This window comes from Borostomias antarcticus, assembly GCF_949987555.1.
Source record: "Borostomias antarcticus genome assembly, chromosome: 23".
Classification (NCBI taxonomy): domain Eukaryota; kingdom Metazoa; phylum Chordata; class Actinopteri; order Stomiiformes; family Stomiidae; genus Borostomias; species Borostomias antarcticus.
Genome location: NC_140256.1, coordinates 20,253,137 through 20,270,106, shown reverse-complemented (window position 1 = coordinate 20,270,106; position 16,970 = coordinate 20,253,137). Strand labels below are relative to the sequence as shown.

Genomic DNA, 16,970 nt, shown 5'->3' with positions numbered 1-16,970 from the left:
TAGCCAGGACCTCGACACCGTCAGCCAGCTTTACACAGACTGATGCATTGCAATAGTATCGATGTAGAACATGTAATTTCTTATCATTTGTTTATGTCAAAGACATAACACTATGTCACATAGTATAATAATGCTTAGTAATGAAGCAACCCTTCGTGGTACACGTGACAGACACACATACATACATACACGCACCACTGAGCTCACAACGCAAGCACTCATTCGGTCACGTGAGCTCACCCATTCACTTAAAGCGCGATCGAACTACCGTGCATGTGCGCATTGTTTTGTAGTGAGCTGCGCTGTATAACGCCAACGTGTGTGTATGTGTGTGTGTATGGATATACGTACACACATACATACATACACGTTGTAAGTAAGCTTTGAACAAGCAACCAAAGTGGCACTTTTCACACCCTATATAAACATGGTAAGAGTGTGTCCCCAGGGAGATGTGGGTGTTTGTTGTGTTTGTGTGTGCGCGCGTGCGTGTGAGTGTGTGTGTGTGTGCGTGTGTCTCACCATGACATAGTGCCTCTGCATTTCCGTCTTCTCACTCGCCAGCTTCTCATACTCCAGCTTCAGGCTAAGGACAGAGCAAATCAAATCAAACTTTATTTATATAGCGCATTTCATACACAAGAGGCAACACAATGTGCTTTACAGAGAGGAATGGAGGGGAAACATACATGATGATCCGACAGTGGCGTCTGGTGGGTCCTGGCACCGGTTTGGCCAGAGCCAGCTATGCGTGTGTGTGAGCCGCTTGTGTGCGCGCACATTTTTTGCTTGTCCTGATGGGAGGTTTCTAGGCACCAGAAGGGCCCTTGAGCAGTTACCCCAGCCAAAACCAACCTCCCGCGAACCCGGAGGCCTTTGGATACGACCGGAGCCACGTTTTGGCGCTAGAAATCCAGAGCTGTGTTCCAGTGTAATAGGCAGATCCAGAGGCTCTGGAAAAAAAAGGAATAGGCCTACACTGTAACGCTGTTTGAGCTATAGCCTATAGTAGGCATATCATAATGGATATAGCCTAGTATCAACTTGGAAATAATAACAGGAGTCACGAAGGAACAGTTGACGCACGAAGAGAAGGAGAGCAATACTGTCAGAGGCACAAACCTAAATGAATAATACAATATTTAAGCTCACACAACCAGAACAAATGACAGGGCAGTCAGCACCACTACACTACTAGTCTCGCATAGCCAGACCTATCTTTACTCTTCGTTTACGCTGTGCCAGGGCCGGAGACAGGTCTGGCTGGACATATTACCATTCTGCAATAGGGGACGGGAACGGGGACGCAGTATTTCTTTAAACCAATCACAGTCGTCTTGGGCGGAGCCAGCCCCGGACCCAGCGACGGTGCTCTTGCAAAATAGTCTGGATCGAATCTGGTGCCGAGAGAATCTCTCGGCCCGAATCAGATTAATTTGCGTTGCCAGTCTCGCCACTGATTGGGCAGTGTGACAACGAATGATTGCCAAAACCTACATCCGTTGAGTCAGACTACTACACAACAAACTGGGGTGCGTTCAAATTCAGCGAACATGGCGAACGTTTGCGAACGTTAGCAAACTATTTTCCGTTAGCTTTGTGTTCGCCGCAAATGTTTGCTAACAGAAGCTAACAGTCTGGAGAGGTAGTTCGCCAGTAACAGAACGAGGATCACAATGGAACCAGGCTTACTGGAGATGTGCTCCCAGATGGGGATTGTTGCGTTTATGCGAACTATTTGGAACGTTCATTAAAAGCCGTTCAAATGTGACCGTTTGGAGAAAACATGTTTGCGACTTGGCACTGACCTTGCTTTCTCAAGTTCACGCTCTCGAGCCTGATTAAATCAAGAGGGGACAGCGCGAATTGACGGTCACATAGGCCTGTGGGACTCGGTCGGAAGAGAGCGCTAGACAATCCTAAAATCAGACTGAGCTATAAGATGATGTTCCATGCTTATGCCATTCAAAACGCTCTAGTTTCGCCTGTCAATAAGGATTATGCAAGCGGGCGTTTGGTAGTGCAAGAGGATAAATAACTGTTTTACTTTTCCAAGTGTAGGCCTACATACAGTACAACCATTAGACAGCTAGATAGTCGGGGTGTGCCGGGAGCCCACTATTTGTATTTGACAGCTAATTATTCGGATTCGTATCCTTAGAGAGACAAGCGGAAGAGCTCCAGAAACCTTAGCCATAGCAGAGGACTCTGGGCCGGCCACAATGTGATGCAGCTCGGCTTGGCATAGGGGTTCCTGGAGCTCTGTAGCCTGGCTGTACGATCGCAAAGTTGTGTACAGAATACATACCACATACGAGCAAATATAACCTGCTCCACTATAATGAAATTGTTAAAACTAAGATGCCTGGATAAAGAAATAATTTTTCAAAACGATATATTTGACAGAATCGTGATTTGATGGCAGAAAAATGCACTGCTTCCTGGCGTCGGCCATGACAGATGTCCTGAAAATTTCGCTCTGAACAAAATGAAAAAAATGCTCTGAACTATGCTACATTTTCCACCTTTTTTCCGCCAATATAGCAGGCGAGGTAGTAGGCGAGAGGTAGCAGGCACAGTTTTGAAGTAGCATGCTACTTCTCGCCTGCTAGCAGGTAGCAGGCATTTCAGACACGGCCATTGCTTCAGATATTCATGGAATGTAGACAAACACCATCCACGTGACACAGGGGTCAGACGTCAGGGGTCAGCTAGCTAGCTAACTACTGTACCAGTTAGCTTACAACTACGTGGGCACAGGCTGATCTACTGTACGTAATTGGACCCAGGAGTGTTCTCATATGGAACAGTTGTTTCAAGACCAGCAGTAACATTAGTGGTTTAATTTGTGTCCTTCCCTTGGCTATTCTTGTTGGGGTGAACTGACCAGCTGTTTCAAATCGCCGGAAGAGATGCCCGCTTCTATGACTGGATCTACACAGCAAACAAGCATAACAGTGCGTCATGAAGACCGACGACTTGCTACATTAGGCTACCTCCTGGAATACCCCACTTAAAGGTCTTTCATATTGAAATTCTCTTGATGGTCTGGGGAGTTGCGAGACGTGTTAAGGGAGTGCATCAGTCGTGATCCTTGACAGTAGGCTACCAGCCATGACGTACGCACTGCGCTCAGCACAAAGTTGGATGAATGGATGGACTTATTGGAATCATGGAAAATGTTGATTGCGCTCTAAAATCATGAAAGCATAAAGTTAAAAATGCAGCAACAGAAGTAGTCTAGATGAGATGGTGGTTTAAATCAGGGCCGGACTGGGTGAATATTTCATGCTGGGAAATGTAGCCCCAGTCAGGCCGGGGGGGGGGGGGGGGGGGTGCGGGCCAGACCAGTTGGTGCGCCAAGCCAACGGGACAATTCCCGGTCCGCCCCTGGTTTAAATGAATGGCAACACGTAGCCTGGAGGAAAGTCCTCACGCGAGCATCAATTGAGGCTGGTGATAATGCTGATAATCTACAGTAGGGCCTACCTCTGGCTGAATTCATGGTTACAACCATTCATGTCTTACACATCGGCCTATACAATACTTGCACAATACTTTGGACGTTAAATCCATCCATCTATCAATCAAACTAGGGAATTCAACCCAACACCTGTGGAATGGCCGGTCATGGCAAAGCACCTGCTAACGTAGGCTACCCCCCTCCCCCACGATCCAGGGCTAGGAAACCGGTCCATCCAGTTTATTTGAATATAAAATAATTTGTAGCGGGGGGGGTGTTGCAATAGTCTAGTCCAGGTTCGCTGGCGAGATAGTCAGATGGCGCATGCATGTGTGGACATTGTAGGCCTATTCTGTAAAACCTAATGAATAAAAGTAGCCTACATTCAACATTCATTGGAGTGGTCGAGTTGGCAGCCTTTCACTTCATTTTGTCACCTTTGCTACTTTGAATTACGGCTGTAGGCTACTTTAAGATGTTTACGGCATGAATTGGATTTGAAGATGTAATTGGTCATTTTAAAAAGGCCTACTTTATTTTTTGATGCCTATTTGAACGGACTGCATCGATCAATGCAATGACTCTCTTTCCATGTTTCCATGTTGAAATTAAATTTTAGCCTATTTTAATACAATTCAAATTGTGCTTTGAGGGAATTATTTTCCACGGACATTATGAGCATCTAGCCTAGATCATGCCAACACTAGCCTAACTGATAAAAGTTGTGGCCTTCAACTTTGCATGATTTATGATTGTTTTTAATGTTACTGAAAGCAACATCATATGATTTGTATGTCTGTAGGCCTATGACGCCTTTATTTTTTAGAATAAAGCCTAGGCCGCACTTTAACAAGAATATAGCCTACACTTCACAAAAGGAGAAGAATCGATGAAACGGCTACAAGAACAGTATTTTGGCCAAGGATCCAAATAAAACAGCCTACTGTAGAGATGCAGCATCGAACGTAGATACATAATAATTATCTAATAAATAATTATCTAAGTTAATATAGGCCTACTAGTTGTAGGCACGTAGGCTCGTATACACGAGTTGATGCGCTCTGCTCTTACGCACGGTTGAGGCGGCAGCTCAAATACACTTCGCACATATCCTCTGCACCTTGGCAGTGCAACTGCCACAGACAGCTTTGGTGCACTTCATGCATTGGTAGACTTTCTGTTCTTGCTGCAGCTTGTCTTCACCATGCAGGTATTTTTTGGGGGGTGTTCTTCTGTGGACACTGCGAGGGGCGCCGCCGGTGGCTGTTTGGACGCCATCCACTCGGTGCGCAGCTCTTCAGCCAACTGGAGGATTGTCGCTTCTGGGGAGGCGATGTAGACTATGCATCTCTCCACCAGTCCACAGCGAGTCCAAGCTCCCCCAATGAATAATACTTATTTATAATAGCCATAGCACGAAACTGTGCATATAATAGGCTGTACATTAGGGAGGACCAAACCTGTCAAAATTTAAAAATAAATACATAAATAAATAAATGACTCAACAAATGACCAATAAATAAATGAATGAATAAATATGCACAAAAATATATAAATGAATGAATAAATGCATGCAGTAATGTGTAAATAAATACATTAAATTTGATATAAATGTATAAAACTATATATGTATTTATTGTTTGATTAATTATTTCTTGCATTTTTTTCCATATTCATGTATTTATTCATTTATTTATGTATTTATTTCCACATTCTTTTCCACATTTATTTATTCTTTGTTTGCTCGCTCCTTATATGCTAATTAGGGGGCTGTCCAGGGATGTCAATCATGGTGATCCCTTACTGCCATTGGTTAATCAGTAAGCATGTAATGGTAACTGCAGTATTACGTTAACCGCAGTATTTTTTGGTCACGCGGTAACCTTGGGACTGGCTCGGTAAAACCGTAGGCTAAACTCACTGTTCTGGACTGGTCAGATGTCTTAGTTATATCAAGCTAACTATTGGTATCGGTGTGCTTATCGGTGTCATATTTATTCAATCAATCAATCAATCAAAGCTTTATTTGTATAGCGCATTTCATACCCAAAGGGCAACACAATGCGCTTTACAGAGAACAAGGGAGGTGGGCATACGACCCACACATATTCCAGAGGGAAGCAAAAAAACAGTAATCACCCGGGGACCAGATAAGTGAGCTGTAGAAATTCTTCCCTGACCCCTCTCAACAAGGCGATCGATTCAGCGATCGATTATTCAGTTTGAGTAATTTACGATCGAGCTAGCTAACCACCTTTAACTCAATTGGCTCAGTTGCTGGTTAACGATGAGAGGCGGAGTCCCAGTCCAGCTGATAACCCTCCGTTGCGGGTTGGGGGGATGCAACGGTCGGCTAGGATCCTGCTTCTCATAGCTAACCAGCAACTGGTCACGTAGGGCGCATGTTCAAGCCACACTAGTCACGTAGCTTTCCGTTGCCCTGGAGGTCCACCCGTCTGTGAGCGCAACAGAGGATGCCTGGGATAATTCACTGACAACTTTTGCCTTTTCCTGCTCATAAAGATTTGGCACGATCTTCTCAGCAAAGTGGGTGCGTGACGGGATCTCGTAACGTGGCTCAAGCACATCCAGCATATGTTGAAACCCCTCGTTTTGCACAACGAAATATGGCCTCATGTCTGCAGCTATGAACACCCCAATAATACCTTTTGTAATAGCTTTAGCCCGGTCGGATTCTTTAGCTAAGGGCTGCTTAAATGCCGTGGTGATGAGCGGTTGTTGAGCAGGAGGTTTTTCAAAATGTTCAGCTCCTCCGCTAGCCATGTCTACCGCTGGCAGCGCCCGACTAGTGTTGATTGAACATGCGCCCTACGTGACCACGTTGCCTACATCCTTTTTTGTTTTATTATTTTGTATAAACCGATCCGCGGACCACGTGCGAACCGTAGAGAGATTTTCTGTAACTAGATGTCAGAACCATCTAGCCTAGATCTGCACCCCCACCTCTTGTCCTCCCATCGTTTCTTTCCATTCTCTCCTTCCTCATCTCTTCTTTCTCTTCCTCTTCTGTTGTTTTTTATTTGTATTATTATTATTATTATTTTTAGACCTGTCACTTCTTTCATCCAGTCTCCTGCCGTAGATGCGCAGCATCAGAGATCAGACCTGGGCTCTCTGCTCAACACACCATCTATACCCACAGACCTCCTCTATCACTGCTCAACACACCATCTATACCCACAGACCTCCTCTATCACTGCTCAACACACCATCTATACCCACAGACCTCCTCTATCACTGCTCAACACACCGTCTATACCCACAGACCTCCTCTATCACTGCTCAACACACCATCTATACCCACAGACGTCCTCTATCACTGCTCAACACACCATCTATACCCACAGACCTCCTCTATCACTGCTCAACACACCATATATACCCACAGACCTCCTCTATCACTGCTCAACACACCATCTATACCCACAGACCTCCTCTATCACTGCTCAACACACCATCTATACCCACAGACCTCCTCTATCACTGCTCAACACACCATCTATACCCACAGACCTCCTCTATCACTGCTCAACACACCATCTATACCCACAGACCTCCTCTATCACTGCTCAACACACCATCTATACCCACAGACCTCCTCTATCACTGCTCAACACACCATCTATACCCACAGACCTCCTCTATCACTGCTCAACACACCATCTATACCCACAGACCTCCTCTATGACTGCTCAACACACCATCTATACCCACAGACCTCCTCTATCACTGCTCAACACACCATCTATACCCACAGACCTCCTCTATCACTGCTCAACACACCATCTATACCCAAGGTAGCATATAAGTAGCATGTGATGAGAGTCAGACTAGCATTATGCACAGAGGCTTTGTGAGCGGGATGCATTAGCAGCTGTGTTTCTAGGATAACCTTAAGCCAAAGACATAAGCAGCTTAGCACCAATGGGAGTGTAAATTTGGCCATATACAGTAGCTAAATGAATAAGTAGTCTACTTGCCATAAATATGTAGCTAACTACCTAGTTGCTTATCTTATGCAGCTGTGAGTGGTGATATGTAATGGCTTCTTTTTGTTTTAATCTTTCAAAGGAGCATGTTAACTGGCAAGTAGTCTCTCTCCAGACTCAAATATTACATTGAATAGCTGCGCTGCGCATTCTACATAATAGAGTCTGGGCCACTTTGCCGCCCAAGCTGGTGTTCTGAGGGCATATCGACTGGTAAAATTGAAAGAGTGACAGGTCGTAGCAGCAAATGAGAGACGCTAGCCTAGGCTAGATGGGCGGGGCATATCTATGGGTGGGAATTGCCACAAGCTCCCTTACTGGAAAAAAAAAGATCAGATGGGTGGTTCGGTTCTGCTGAATCTCTTTCCCACAGTTATCCCAGACCAGCCATTACTTCAAGCCAAAGAAAGGAGGATGTTTACCTGTGATATTGGGCCTGCACAAACTGGAACTCCTCCTTGATGCGGTCGCACGACTCTGTGATGGTGAACTTGAACGGCTGGCCCGCCTGATGCAACACCTGAGGTGGTGAACAGCCCAAACACAGCAGAGTCAGACACGTGTACTGTGATCAACATGCACTACAGCTTTGATAAGGTCACTAAATTCATGTTCATGATCATCACATCTGACTTAGTAACGTTCATCAAAAATCAAATGAAATCAAACTTTATTGACACAGCACATTTCATACACAAAGACAACACAATGTGCTTTACAGAGAGAATTGGGAGGGGGAGTCATACTGATCCAGCCCTGGTCCAGGTTGGTATACTATTCGGGACTATAGCCTAGTATCCCGCCCTGCCAGGGACCATTCATTGCGCCATAGACTTTTTTCACTTGGTGTACATGACCGCATTTAGAGACAATATTATTTAATTACTTACTGAAGTGAAGACATTCTTTGAAAGATGAAAGCCTTTTCTCAGAGGAAGCTACAGGTGTAGCCCTCCACCTTTTATATAAAAAGCGCTTTTTGCTCTTAAATGGCACATATCCACCGATGTCTACTAGCCTGGCTTCACAACCCTGATCATGTGATCTCTCTAGAGAAACAGCATGTGAGATCGCGTGATTAGGGTCGAAGCCAGGCTACTGGATACCATAACAGCTACGGAAGAGCATTAGGGCCAACAACTGAGTTTTTTTTTTTTTTTTAAGCTTCTGACTTTAAAGTCAGAATTTCTGAGAAAAAAGTCAGAAATAACTTCTAAGAAAAAAGTCAGAACAAAAAAAAAAACATTGATGAACCTAGGCGACATCTGCTGGGAGAAAGTAGCATTGCAGCCTAAAAGTCAGGTAAAAAAAAGATGGCTGACCGGCTTTTAGCCAGAATTCACAAAAAAAATGACCAAACTACCTTTTCCTGGTGGGATTTCGAAGTTTCAAACACTGACACGTAAAACGCACATATCTAGGAAAAGTCATGAAAGCAGGGCGCTGTAACTTGAACGGTTGCAGAGAATTATTTGTAATGTAGTTGCATGGGTCACCTTGACCCACCCTCAGCTATTCTAGTGTTAAAAAAAAACTCAGCTGTTGGCCCTAATGCTCTTCTGTAAACAGCAGTGGATATGTGGATATGTGCTAATTAAGTGTAAAATTTTCATTTTTTATAAAAGGTGGGGGGCTACACCTGTAGCCACCTCCTAGAAAAGGCTTTCGAAAAATGTCTTCACTTCGGTAAGTAATGAAATAATATTGTCTGTAGATGCGGTAATGTACACCGAATGAAAAAAGTCTATGGCGCAATGAATGGTCCCTGGCAGAGCGGTGTACCCAGCAGCGGGTCTAGAGGGGGCGGCTGCCCCAGGGCCCATAATGCCAAAGGGCCCATTGAGGCTCATTAACATTGTATTATTATAATTTTTTTTATAACATTTTATTAAAAATGTCATATTTTATATATTTACAGAGACATCGGCCTATTTTTAATTACGAAGTAATTTAGGAGGAGTTGCGCTCAACTAGGCTACCCCTTCACTCGCTAGTTCTAAGTTAATTGTGAACAAAATGAAGAAAAAACAAAAATCAGGGGCCCAGAAGCGTTAAGATAGGGAAGCAAGACAAAATGTTGTTTCATCTTGTACATATTCCTTTTTTATTTTTATTTCGTGCCACTGCCTCCTCCTCATCGAAAGACCAGCCTGAGCCTGACGTTAGCGATGCTACTGCTAGCTGAAGCTTAATGAAAATAATGGATCGGATTCTGAATCAAATCTTCCTCCCCGCCCTGTACTGGAGGACACTGGCACACATAATAAACATAACCAAAGGAATGAGGAGAGTTCCAGCCCTGCAGTAGAAGAAGTGCTAGGCCGTGCCGGTGAGCCATCTGACCAGCGATCTGACGTTAGCCCTAATGCTACTCTCGTTAGCATTCTGCCGCCTGGAGACTATCCGACCGACCCCTATCTTTTAAAAAATCAGGCACTTACTCCTGGTGTAATCAGGGCCGTTATTCAACATGGCTCTTGTCAGCCTGGGATGAAAGAAGGATTTAATTTTCCTTATGACCAGGAGCAGCGACGATTCAACCCGAGCTGGTACAAACGTCAAGTTGGAAGTTCCTCTGTCCAGCGAACATGGCTAGTCTACTCGCCTTCTGCCCACCGCATGTTTTGCTGCTGTTGCTGGCTATTTGGAAATAAATCGAATGACTCTGCTGGGAGAGGCCTGGGTGACCCAAATCTGGGCTTGTCGTCGTACAGAAAAGGAGTAGAGAAGATTGAAAAACACGAAACATCAAAAGCCCACCGTGAGGCAGAACGAACATACCTAATGACCAAGTATTGTATCACTAAGGACAACACAGTGATTGCAGAACTATTAAAAGCAGAGCGAGAACAGGTGGAGAAGAACAGGAAAATCCTCCGCAGGTTAGTTGATGTGACACTGCACCGACAAAGACTTCTATGTACGTTGTTGCGCATATAACTTGAATTTGGTATTACTGGACGCAGCGTGTTTCTCCAATAGTGCAAAAATATTTTTTGGAACTCTCGAAAGCCTCTATTGTTTTTTGACATCAAGCCTCCCTAGGTTTAGGATATTAGAAGAAGAACAAGACTATGAAACTGGACAGTGCAGTTCTTACTCTGAAAAGCCTGTCGGACACTAGGTGGGCCTCAAGGAAACAGGCCACAGAGGCCGTTATTCAGAGCCTTCCTGCAATTCTGAAAGCACTGGACAGAATCCAGTATCACAGCTATACAACACCGAAAGCAGCATCCAAGGCACAAGGCCTTCTCTCAAAAATGACTTTTGAATTCAAGATAATGCTCCAGTTTTGGAATAGCCTACCTTGTTGAAAAAGACATACATTTTGTCTAACTATTTACAGAAATATTCTATAGATATAAACACGGCTGTTGATCTACTTGACACTTGCATAGCTCAGATAAAGGAATTGACAGATGAAGCATTTGATTACATGATTGGCACAGCAAAAGAGATGGCAGAGGAGTGCAACGGGACCACAGAGTTTCAAGAAGAAAGAGCCCGTAAGAATAAATGTTTTTTTGAGGAAAACAGAGGATGAGCCAATCCAAGACGCGAGAGGTCGCTTTAAAATTGAATTATATTTTTACATCCTTGATATTTTTGGGGAGAAATTCAAGAGTAGATTTGCAGACTTTAGACACGTCGCCTCACTTTTTTCTGTGCTCAACCCTAGCACTTCTCAGTCCTGTTGTCGCATTACGCTCGCTCATGCCAGACAACAGTCCTTTCTCGCTCCATTCACTTCGCCGTCAAAATAAATCGGTGTCGGCCTAAATCGGTGTCGGCCTAACCCTAACCCTAACCCTTACCCTAACCCGAGGCACTCATATTTACAAGTGTCAGATAAACATGAAACTTCACTTACCTAAGCAAAAGGGTCTATTTAAACAAATGCTGGGTTTTGAAGCCTCGGCGCTACCATTAAATAACTAATTTAGACTCGTTCTGTCCGAGTGAAATAATTTTTCCTAGGTAGTCTTCGTGCTGGCGGTGCTTTGAAACTTTGAAGCTAAATAAGTTATTTAGCACCGAGGCTTCAAAACCCAGCATTTGTTTAAATAGACCCTTTGCTTAGGTAAGTGAAGTTTCATGTTTATCTGACACTAGCCCTTTTCAGTCCTGTAGTCGCATGCTCGTTCATGCCAGACTACAGTCCTTTCACCCTCCGTTCACTTCGCGTCAAAATAAATCGGTGTCGGCCTATTTAGGAGAGGCGCTCATATTTACAAGTGTCAGATACACATGAAACTTCACTTACCTAAGCAAAAGGGTCTATTCGCGGTCTCTTTGAAGCTTTGAAGCTCGCACGGTTTTACGCTGATGACATTGGTGATCCAGATGGAGCAGTGGATGAGTTTCTCTCATTTCGCACCATGTACTCGGAGTTGTGCATGGACCTTGACACGGATGCAGTCCTGCCTTTTCTCATTTTGTAATGACATGCACAATGCATACCCGCAACTTACAGTAGGCTACTCCACAGAATATACAAAACAATCCTCGTTACCAGTGCAAGCGCTGAAAGGAGTTTCAGCCGACTCAAACTCATAGAGTTATTTACGTTCATGCATGAACGAGGCCCGACTGTCCAACCTAACTCTCCTTTGCATTGAACGGGATATTGAAATCGACAGAGACAAGGTCATTGGCAGGTTTGCCAATATGAAAGACAGAAAAAGGAAACTTTTATAAAAAATATATACAGTATATAAAGAAGGGGGATCGGAGTGGATGTTTTCATCAGGCCGGCTTGGCGAGTAGGCTATTTGTACGCTATTTTTGCTGCGTTGCTACTAACACAGTGGGTTGCAGCAATGTTGCACATAAGTTGTACTTTGGTAAGTTGCAACGTTACCATCAGGCGACTATGGTCGCCACTATGGTCGAAAATAACTTTACCCTCCTAAGCCTAATTAGACTTAACTGCAACGTTGCAGAAACATTGGCAACAGGGGTGCCTGCACTAAATAACGTTACAGTGACGTTGTATTACAGTCAATCGGGCTATCCCGTGACATCACTGCTTGCTTGGTTCACAGTTGAAGTAGGCAGGATTCTTTGCCAACCTGCTCCTGTCTTTTTTTAAATTTATTTAAATTTGGTTTATATCCTTCATATTGTACTGTACGTTTAGGTTAATAACTCATCTTAGAAATGTTATTGATTGTATATTTCTCTGTTTGTTATAAATTGAATGCTTTTTCATTAATTAAAAAAAAAAGTAGGCAGGATTCTCTATCACTGCGACCCATGGTGGAAATCATGTGTTTAAAGGTGCCATCTCCTCCGGAATGTAATCAATGAAATAAGAGATTTGACACATGAATGCTCAATACAGATAAAAACAGAACAACCAATCACACTTCTGACCAAGTGAAATGATTGGAATGACCTGTCAAACTGCCTTATCAACCTGCACACAATTTGATGTTTCTTTTCTAATCTACTAACGGTTTATGCCCCCTTGCTGAAAACAGAGCTGGAGGGAGAGCACCTTTAAATGACACCCTCATGAGCAACTGGACTTTAGTTTTACATTTTCATAGTCACAGCTAATTATTTAATATAATTCGGATTGTGATTGAAAATCAACTATGATCACCAGAATCAATAAAGTTTGTCTCCAAGTATTTGCTGTGGCATTCTACTAAGTAGGCTACTGCACACTTTGCATTGGGAATATATTTTAATTAGGCCTAATTATTTAAATGATGACCGTGCTATGCTACTGTAGACCTAATTGTGCAGTGTGGTGATGTGAACCACCTTGGCACCTTGGAAGGCTGTCAAAATAAATACTTTTTGTTGTTGTTTTTTTTGTTTAGGCCTACTGTATATATTGTATCCGTGGCCTGGACTGATATGTATGCACATTTCTGTGTTATGCCATAGGTTGTGATGAGATGTATTGTTCTTACTGGTGGAACATTATTCCTCTTAGATAAATTGAATACCAATCCAAGAGCGTTTAGTTGTCCTTGTTTCGTTGTGCATTTTGCGTGTGCGGGTGGGGGGGCCCAAAGAGAGAGCTTTGCCCCCCCTGCGTCCGTGTCCAAGACCTGCCCCTGGGTGTACCGCTCTAATAGTACAGTATACCGACCTGGACCAGGGCGTATACTGATCCCAGCCCTAATTTTCAGGGGGGAACAAAACCCAGTTCACCCATGTGAGCCAATATAGGAGAAGTGTAAAGAGTCTTCCCTGGCCTCTCTCAACAAGACGACCAAGAAAGCTCCTGGACAATATGTCATTGTATTAGCTATAGGAACATTTTACAGAGCACAAAGCATGGGATACATATTACATTATAAGAAACATAACACTATCAAAAATAGAGTAGATAAAACATTAGGCTAAAAGCATCAGTCTTGTCTCCGTTGATGGTAATGGGTGTCATGGTATCAAGCGCTCATGTGAATCCATTCATTCATTTGGCCTCATAGTGAGATCATTTACCCATGTGCTCGACAGAATTAAGTCTCCCATGAAGTCTCATTCACACACGCGCAGAAACTAAAAAAGCGCACGCCCACCCACACTCTCAAACCCACGCACACACACGCACACGCACACACAGTTTGACAATGAACGTGATTGTCCGGTCGCGCGACGGTACGGAAACTGATCCAAACAGATTACGCGTGGGTATCAGGCGCGCGGTGTGGGTATCAGGCGCGCGGTGTGGGTATCAGGCGCGGTGTGGGTATCAGGCGCGCGGTGTGGGTATCAGGCGCGGTGTGGGTATCAGGCGCGCGGTGTGGGTATCAGGCGCGCGGTGTGGGTATCAGGCGCGCGGTGTGGGTATCAGGCGCGCGGTGTGGGTATCAGGCGCGCGGTGTGGGTATCAGGCGCGCGGTGTGGGTATCAGGCGCGCGGTGTGGGTATCAGGCGCGCGGTGTGGGTCCCTGTGTTGACATGGAGCTGCTGTCGACTGCTTACCGGATGCCGTGCCTGGGGGTACATCTTGCTTAGATCTCGAATCATTAAAAATGAATCGCAAAGTTCATCCACCAAAACACGAAACAGGTAAAAGCACTGATCTGTCCTGTGCGCGTAAACCTGTCAGCGGCCAGATAACACTGTGTTTCCCCTGATCAGACCAAAAAAACACAAAAAACCTCCATCTTCCGACATTCTAAATCACTGTGTCCATTCAACACAAATACCCTGGTCTTCGCTGCCTTGGATCTTAACAGCATTTATGAGCAATAATCTTTTGATTTCGGCTGTAGGCTATAATCCCGTATGGCACGACTATTTTCCGTCTTTATTAGTCTTAGATCTGTCTTTTTTCACCTTCATCGGTAAATCTTAAATGGTTACTTTAGGAATATTTATATTAATATTTTTTTGTCTCAGCGTTTCATCTATTGGTCCATTCTCAGTCCGGATCTTGTCTTTCGTCAGAGTAGAAGTGTTGTTCCGTGTCCTCAGCACCCTGTCTAGGCTGGCAACAGGGAAAGATTTGACTTGGTTTCAAACACTGTATGATCTATCCCGGTCCTGTGCTGACAACCACCTCGCTGTATTTCCCCGTGAGATCAGATTTAGAACGATCCAGTCGTGAGAACGTAATTACATATTCATGAAAACGAACAGCGGTTTCTTGTGCCACTGGGATGTGTAGTCCAAATTCATGTACCAGTCGATGACGACGAGAAATACAGAGCGTTTGGGAAAACTACAATTTCCTGATTTACTCGCGCACACGGTAGACGAAGATGGGTGGTCTAAAAGAGGACCGATAATTAAAGCAAGCCAATCACAACAGCAAGGCCGACAGTGTGCGTCATATTCTATTGTCATTCATAACCATAGTATCCAATCAGCTTTAGAAAGATGAGATTTACGCAGACACCCACGTGGGTTGGACTGTCCATCAACTGAGTCCAGCAATCGCTCTTTGGATGGCTAGAGAAAGGAGTTTGTTTGGCATGGCTGTGAATGCACTCAAAGAGAAGACAAGAACGGCTTTTTACACCATCAAAAGAAAAATTCCAATTGACATTCCAATTAGAACGTGGCTCAAAATTCTAAATTCAGTAATAAAAAAAACATACTTGGAATCCACAGACACAGCCAATAATGCATGTAGGTCTGAATTTGGCCAATACCCTTTAATAATAAAAATTCAAAAGAGAGTCATCAAATTCTACAAACATCTCCAATCAAGTGACCCCCACGCCTCCCATTACAAAGCCCTATAGTGCCAAGAGTTGAGCAAAGACAAGAGTCCCCTCTGCCAGCTGATCCTGAAAATCTACCCACAAACCCCAGGGCCTCAGGACACCAATCAACCTGGCCCAACCAAATCATCTCAAAACAAAAAGAAAAGTATATCAAATATTAGCATGAAACCACCAAATCATAAAGTAGCCTAAGTTAGATTTCTATTTGACCCTAAACAGAGAGTACACGGTAGCAGGATACATGACTGCAGTGACTGATAGAAGACTGCAAGGTCCAGACTGAGCGGACACAGCCTGGCCATAGAACCAGGGTCCAGACTGAGCAGACACAGCCTGGCCATAGAACCAGGGTCCAGACTGAGGGGACACAGCCTGGCCATAGAACCAGGGTCCAGACTGAGGGGACACAGCCTGGCCATAGAACCAGGGTCCAGACTGAGGGGACACAGCCTGGCCATAGAACCAGGGTCCAGACTGAGGGGACACAGCCTGGCCATAGAACCAGGGTCCAGACTGAGGGGACACAGCCTGGCCATAGAACCAGGGTCCAGACTGAGGGGACACTGCCTGGCCATAGAACCAGGGTCCAGACTGAGGGGACACAGCCTGGCCATAGAACCAGGGTCCAGACTGAGGGGACACAGCCTGGCCATAGAACCAGGCCGCCGCAGGCAGTACTGGCTACCCAAGGAGGCCAGACTGTGTTCACTTTGTCATCAGGGAGATGTTGAAACAGAATCTCACTTCTTATTATAATGTGAGAAATATAAACATTTAAGAGAGATTTTCTTTGATAAAATAAATAATATATATCCTGAGTTTATTCACCTCCCTGATCCTGAGAAACTGACATATTTATGTGGAGAGAAAAGTCAGTGTGCAGTATAAGTTGTGTGTCAGTGTGCATTATTAGCTGCTAAATATGTTGACTGTTGTCATATGTTAAGGGAAACAAGTTCTACTGTATAGCGAACATCTCAGAGTGATCACATCTGAAGGATATTGCCAGCTCCCCATGTTATTATATTAGACATTTAACTGTTGTGAAATGCTTTTGATTGTATTGTTGGTATATAGCTTCATGTTTTGTTGTGTATGTTATGTTATGTTTTTATACACAAACACATAATTACTATCACATAATCACTGATACTCACTCCGCGGGGCTGGGTCTGGGTATGGGAGCTGAACATGCAGCAACCCAGACCCCTAACTGTCGGAGATAACACACCCTCACACTCACTTTTTATTTATTTATTTATACATAAACTGAATGTTGTAACAGTATGTTTCACCCAGCTC

General features: G+C 44.2%; 1 protein-coding gene across 10 annotated transcripts in view; it reads right to left on the bottom strand.

Moving 5' to 3' along the window:
* The window catches only part of LOC311324654 (transducin-like enhancer protein 4), a gene marked incomplete at both ends in the record, with an annotated part of 135,118 nt that extends 120,655 nt beyond the window's left edge, over positions 1-14,463 (bottom strand). For 9 of the 10 annotated variants that reach the window (XM_084457177.1, XM_084457179.1, XM_084457184.1 and 6 more), the window contains 3 exons: positions 523-586; positions 7,896-7,993; positions 14,419-14,463. In XM_084457177.1, coding sequence (XP_084313303.1) covers positions 523-586; positions 7,896-7,993; positions 14,419-14,463 — 207 coding nt within the window. Of the gene's footprint in view, positions 1-522; positions 587-7,895; positions 7,994-14,418 lie in introns of those variants that run through there. The other variant, XM_084457178.1, reaches the window with a different exon arrangement.
* Positions 14,464-16,970: the final 2,507 nt, after the last annotated feature.